The 6,669-nt window shown below is 41.3% G+C and overlaps 1 protein-coding gene across 2 annotated transcripts; it reads left to right on the top strand.

Moving 5' to 3' along the window:
• Window positions 1-325: 325 nt before the first annotated feature.
• Window positions 326-4,310, top strand: LOC133928747 (protein DEHYDRATION-INDUCED 19 homolog 2-like). Of its 2 annotated transcripts, none has more exons than XM_062375209.1 (5): window positions 326-549; window positions 648-805; window positions 2,269-2,348; window positions 2,474-2,740; window positions 3,792-4,310. In XM_062375209.1, the coding sequence occupies exons 1-5, from the start codon at window positions 483-485 to the stop codon at window positions 3,892-3,894; spliced, it is 675 nt and encodes a 224-aa protein (XP_062231193.1). In that variant the 5' UTR covers window positions 326-482; the 3' UTR covers window positions 3,895-4,310. The 2 variants fall into 2 exon arrangements, with proteins under 2 accessions (XP_062231193.1, XP_062231194.1); XM_062375210.1 differs by having other exon boundaries at window positions 2,474-2,812.
• The last annotated feature ends 2,359 nt before the right edge of the window (window positions 4,311-6,669 follow it).

The following is a 6,669-nucleotide window of genomic DNA, read 5'->3' as shown; positions in this document are numbered from 1 at the left end:
AAAAAAATATTGAAATGTCATATGTTAGCACGCTGTTTACCGACATGCCTTCAGCACTTAGAATGCCGACAGACCAGTCGACTTACGTCTAGCCTAATAGCTATATCAGTATTCACCTCAGGACCTGTTGGCATTCGAGGCTTTTCGGCCCCACATACGTGCCGTAAGACCCTAGACCCACTACAACTAGAATGTTTGCACATGAAGTACTGACAAGTCAGGTATCTTTTTTTTAATAATTTTATAAATTTAGCTATTATTTTTACAATTTTTAACAGAATTATATTATTAAAAAAAATTCGGAACCCTCCTATCATCCGCTTATCACTGGCACCGCTCAAGCGAACAACGCACGCACACGGCCGTAGAGAACGAGAGACACAGCAGCAGTGAAGAAAAAGAGGCCAGGAAAAAGGAAAAAAATCACGAGCATGGGGAGAAGGAGATAGAGAGGGAAGCCAGCCTAGGGTTTCGATCCCGCCATGGACGCCGACGACGCGTGGGGCCGCTCGTCCTCCGCCGCTGCCAGGCGCCTGCAGTCGCGCTACGGTACGTCCGGCCTACCTTCTTTCCCTTTTCGATTCGCGTTGGTCGGCTTTCGAATTGATGCGGGGTTGATGTTGTTGGTGGTGGTGGTGGTCGCGCAGATCTGTACATGGGGTTGGACGACGCGGACGCGGGCGGGGAGTTGGAGCCTCGCGGCGGCGCTGAGACCTACAACTGCCCCTTCTGCGGCGAGGACTTCGACTTCGTCGCGCTCTGCTGCCACATCGACGATGAGCACGCCGTCGAGGCCAAGAGCGGGGTGCGTTGCTTTCATTCGTTCCCCTCCGAATTCTCATCCGATGATGCTTCTTGTTGCATACTTCGATTGCTCGAGAAAAAAATGCATTTCCAGACATTCGTGTGGTTAGTTTTTTGGGTATTAGGGCGTGTTGCGCAGAGATGACGAGGACACACAATTATGATGGTAACTAGCAGGTTAAAGTGGATGGAAACACACTTTGGTTTGTCATATCTGGTGTGGAATATGTTTGTTGCCTGCTGAACTGCTGGAAAGATGAGACCTTTGGATGTTCTGCTTGGAGATTCTTCTTTTGTTTCTGAGGTGGTTCTCACTGAAAATACAGAAAAAACAATTCCTTTTTTTTTTTGGCCTGGTGACGTTTCTGGAGGGATCGCAATAGATCGGAACAACAAAGGTGTCAGCTTTTGAGGGATTTATTGAGTGGAATTGTGGAATGGGGTTGGCATATGGGGTTTAAGTAGGTGTATTTGTGTTGGGTTGGACAAAAGTTGAGTCTGAATGATTATGTTGTTTGGGGAGGTGGGGCTTCGATTCTGGGATTTTATCTGATGGATTTGTTGAACTTTTGTCGGCTGGTTTAGGTGGTATTGTATGCTGGTGCTGGAACTTTTCTGTAGAATCCTTTTCCTCATAGTCACATACCTTTCTTGTTTAATGGTCTGTTCATTCCTAGTTGTTCGTTAATCAACCAATGGAGTAGGTATTCTGTTATTCATACTGGAATTTTTAGATGAGAGCAGCTGCTTCCCTAAGTGGTAGGATATGTTAGTATGTTGATAAACCCAGAATTTTGTTTTGGATGCCATGCCAATTGTCTGGCCTTGGTTTTTGAGACTGGAGAAGAATTGGTGTGTTTTCATGTTTTCCTCTTCCATTTCTGCTGCACCTATGGCATTTTCTTCTATTCAGAAGATTCAATCAGGAGTAAATTCCTCATTTGCCACTGAGAAATTCAACAATTCCCTTGATGTGTCAATGACATGTGGGAATTGGTGAATTTTCAGTTGCACAGGAGGAATTGTCCCTTGAATCAGCAGATTGAAAATCAAGCAATGCAAGCGTGTTCACAAAGAGTTGTATATATACAATTAACGTAGCGATTCCTGTTGCTCAAACTCTATTAGACTTCTTTTACTTTGGAAGTTCCCATGGAAAGAAATCAATCCTAAGTTGTGAGTTCTCACCTGGGATTATAGACATTCTTATTATGTCAGTAAACTATCTGGATTGCTAGAAACTTGGAAAGAGCTATCTGAAACAGAAGTTTTTTTCCACTTTCCTTAGGAGGAGCAATGTTTACTGTTTAGGGATGTATACCAGTTTTATTGCTTCTTTTCTTATTCATAGGGCTTGATAGAAGCAGTCTTATCTATTTGACCATGCCTTTACAACTGTGGGCAAACTATATAATGATATTTAAACAAAAAACACTCACGGAGTTAGTTGAAATGCTCTATCAGGTATGCCCCATCTGTGCTACAAGGGTTGGGATGGACCTGATAGGACACTTGACAATGCAGCATGCAAGTTACTTCAAGATATCCTTTTTTTACTATACTGCTGTCAATAATCACATGTGATTTTGCATTTTCGCATTATGCTACAGTTGATGATACATGGGCTGGATCACAGTTTACACATTGCTTTCCTTAATGAATAATACATGCAACGCCGGTGCAGAGTCCGAAAAATATCTTCAGGGTCCCATTCTTTGTTATCTTTGTTGAGAAAGGACTGGAGAGATGGCAGTTTGCAGTCATTTCTTGGTGGATCATCCTATGTATCTAACCCTCCTGCTGCAGCACACGATCCATTTTTGTCATCTTTAATTTGTAGTTTGCCTGTGGCTGAACCATCCAAAGATTTACATTCCGACTCATCTGACAATAACTTTTTGCTAAATAAATTCCCAGATGAAAAGACTGTAGAGAGGTATGTCACCTCAAGCTTGTTATTTCTGCCGCCTCATTCAGCTCCCTCTTTGCCAAGATACCATTGTATCTGGTCAGTGGATGATAATTTCCCACATTATATTATTTTTTATTATATTTTTTGTGTTTGTGCATAACATAATTAGCTTCTAATTGTGGTGTTCCACTGAAACTGATACATAATCACGTTGTCCAAGCATAAATAAATCACAAAATTTTGATACTAGTTAGTTCTACTCATTTTTGTTTAATATGTTAGTTGATTATCCATCGTGACTATATTGTTAACTTTTCTAATGGTTCACTATATCCTCTTTATGATGCTAAGATGTGCTTTGTGTTGATTGTCATGATTCTTACGTCTTTTTGACATATGTTGCTTTTCACATTATAGGATAAAGAAATCATACTTCGAATTTGTCATAGGGCATTGATGATTGACATTGTGGTCTTTATGTTTTTACCCACTAGCTACCATTGTGATTGTCATGCTGAAATGATGTCTGATTCTGCTTTCTGGGCATGTCTTTCACAAGTTTTGGAGTATACTAGTGTCTGGTCCCTTGGAAATGTTGATGGCCATAATAGGAAGGGGAGACAGAGCGGACCCATAATTACTTTTTTTGCAGTATGATTGCATTACTGAAAGTTTCTTTCCCGATCTTTTTTTTCCTACATGAATTCCAATCCGCTCTGATTTAGTAAATGCTAACCAATGTATGCTTATAGCAAATTATCACAGATACATTGAAAACTCCTTAACTTTTCATTTATACAAATTAATGGATCTCTTGCAGTTGTAAACGGTTCTTTTGAAGTACATGCACAATATGCATGCCTATTTTGTCCATATGTTTTCTCGGGAGACCTCCTAAATAAACAAATCTCAGATGTTACTTTTCTGGCTGTGCATTATTCCTCAGCTTCTGGATGCTCGTTCTAAACGGGGAACTTGTGAGCTGAACAAAATTGAAAATGTCGTTGGAAAAATATTTACTATATCTCATTCTTTGATGTCTAATCTTGATTAAATTATCATGGTGAATCTACAGAGCTAAACCATCTCTGTCCGAGAAGGATCAGAAGGAGAGGGCTCAAAGGAGCGAATTTGTCCGTGGGCTTGTGCTCACGACAATATTTGATGATAACTTGTAAAGGATATCATGAACCTTTGATAGCAGCCGCACAATATAGCCAAGGAAACAACAATGAGAATTATCTGCACCTCTGCAATCTTGTCCGTGCTGCAGCGGCACTGCTGCTCACAGGCCTTCATGGCCAAACAGGAGGTTCATCAAGTTTATGTATATGCGTATGGCATGTGTATGTATGTATGTATGTTATCTCCCTGCATTTGCCCATAGTGCAACAGGAGAGTAGGGGAGGAAGGTCGTGGTTTCCCAAATTTCCACGTCAAATAGATCAGGACACTGTCCTTGGGGTGGAATTGTGCATATACGGAAGTGGGGAGCTACTCGCCATGTTTTAAGAAATTCTAGTTGATCGTTGTAATAATACACAGTGCTTCCTTTTATCCTTCCAATAATCCAATGGAACGTTTACTTTCCAAAGCTCGAGTGGAAGACATGGAACCAAAATGGACTTAAGTTTTGTAAATAGTAGTTACTCACATATGTTCTGCATGTTTTACCATATTTTAGTTAGTTTTTTTGTAAGGTCGGGTCGCAACTTGAACTACACATTTTATGCAGTTCAAATACTTGCTGTGTGTATTATTCCTTTTGTTTCTTGTTCGACCAGGGTTGACGCTAAAATTTGTACCTGAAACTTGAGCCTGAAACACAGCGTGAAATGTAATAAGAATATTTGTGGCGATGGTTGAAGCCTTCGATGAACCTTCCAAATAGAGTCTGAGCTTAAGGTTCAAAAGGTATTTTGCAAATATGTTCTCAAACTGAACTTTGTCCTCTGCTTGCATCCTTAGACTAGGTCGGACGGCGCGCTGCGCTGCGCTGCGCTGCGCTGCACCAGTTTCGGGAAAACAAGTCGAATTGCTGTTTGTGCTTGTTGCTACAGATTCATACCGTTTTGCAACATATGCGTTATCTTGCATTGATGCTACTTCCGAACTTGAGAGTAAATAATACTGCTACTTGCCTACTTATCGCTTATCGCAAGGACTAATTGAGCAGGCCCAGCTCACATGCCAGCTAGATCCAAGTAGAATTACCCGCACATTGGCTATGGACACAGGAAGAGGGACACATGAGAGTTAATTAGCCAAAATATATCAAATTGTCATCTTGCATGCCTATCAAAGAGTTTCTTCCATAAAGCAAATCTTGCAGCAGGTGTTCAGCAGTATGGAATGGGACAGAGAAAATATAGAGAGTAAATTTCAAAAATCTATAACTATTTTGATACCTATCAGAAAAAAACTACAACTTCTAGTGCTTATTTAAAAAACATATAACTATTTTGACACATATTGCTAAAAACTACAACTTTTTCATCGTGAGCTCACCTGTTATCCTCTATAACATGTAATAGGAGGATTAATCGTGGGTGAGCTTACAGTGAGAAAATTGTAGTTTTTTTGCAACATGTGTCAAACTAGTTGTCGATTTTTGAAATAGACAACAGAAGTTATAGTTTTCTATAATATATGTCAAAATAGTTATATATTTTTAAAATTTACTTAACACAGAAATCAAAGAGCCATAAATTGACTTTACTTTTCCCCAAAGCAATGTACAATAGAAAGGTACCAAAAATAAATAGAAAACAAATTTGAAAGCACATTGACTTTCCATCATGGAAGCACCTATAAGCTAACAACTACAAAAAAGGTTCCGCAAATCAACACTCAGTGGTGACGGGGCCAACCTTGGTGGTGAGAATCGATGCCCAACAGCGGAAGGGATGGCCTCATAGATGCTCGGCCGACAACGCTAGTTACGACCTTGGATGGTTGATTTTGCAGGTGGACACGGTCATGGGGACATGGTCGGCGGCCAAGCCATCAGCGGCCATGGAAAGAGGAGGCGAACCAACAACGGGGACGAGTAGAGGAGGTGTAAACTATGATGCCAGAGCTACGGGGAGCACCAACACGGTGGGTGCAACGGTGCGACTGCGGGGAGCAGTGGGTGCGATGCCGATGAAGTGGATTGGGAGGAGATAAAGAAGGTGAGGAGGCGGCATAATATTTTTTTGGCGTTGGTAGTGGTCTGGTGCCACACAGGCTTCTTAGAGGTGAGCACGGCCTTCTTGCGGCGGGTGAGGGCATTGATGGGCGAGGTACTTGCCGACATTGGACTGGTCAAGGATAGCGAACTCGGGTTGGTTGTCCTTGGCGCAGTCCCACACACGTGTGTTGCTCTAGACAAACTCCACCTCCTTCACCCTCGCGTCCCCCATGTACGGGCCCACCATGATGTTTGATCCCAGTATCACCATCTCCGCGGCCACCACCGCGTCTGTAGGATCAACGAGGCCCACTAGAGGGGGGTGAATAGGCGGTTCTAATTTTTTTAGCAAGATATAACCGATAAATATGCAAAATTAAAAACAATCAATTACAATACATATGAAACCCTCAAAATATATGTCTCAATGAAAGTACTCAATTCTATATCTATGTCAAGGTTTATAACCTAGGGTGACATATAAGCAATTATAATTCTAGAAATGTAAATTGCTCAAAGTAAATAAATTTAAATAGGAAAATCACAAAGAAGACACTTGATTTTTTACCATAGTTTCGGAGACTTGCTGGTCTCCCTTAATCCACATTGAGGTGGGTTCAAGCCTTTAACTCCTCTATCAAGTATAAAATTCTCACCATGAGAAGAGGCTTGCCATGAGCAACTTGTTCTTGAGCCGGATTAATCCAATGAATCACTCACTACCTTGATTCCGCTAGAGTTGCACTTTATCACTCTAGCAAGACATGCACAAAGCCTCTCA

This window comes from Phragmites australis, chromosome 9 (assembly GCF_958298935.1).
Source record: "Phragmites australis chromosome 9, lpPhrAust1.1, whole genome shotgun sequence".
NCBI lineage: Eukaryota > Viridiplantae > Streptophyta > Magnoliopsida > Poales > Poaceae > Phragmites > Phragmites australis.
The sequence above is the reverse complement of the archived record's forward strand: the minus strand, read 5'-3'. Positions and strand labels throughout refer to the sequence as shown.

What these genes read in the sequence shown, in the direction of transcription:
- LOC133928747 (XM_062375209.1), top strand. Translation starts at nt 483, where the DNA reads ATGGACGCCGACGACGCGTGGGGCCGCTCGTCCTCCGCCGCTGCCAGG. An exon ending in GCGCCTGCAGTCGCGCTACG is followed by an intron (nt 550 to 647) that starts GTACGTCCGGCC and finishes GTGGTCGCGCAG; the next exon opens with ATCTGTACATGGGGTTGGAC. An exon ending in GATGAAAAGACTGTAGAGAG is followed by an intron (nt 2,741 to 3,791) that starts GTATGTCACCTC and finishes GTGAATCTACAG; the next exon opens with AGCTAAACCATCTCTGTCCG.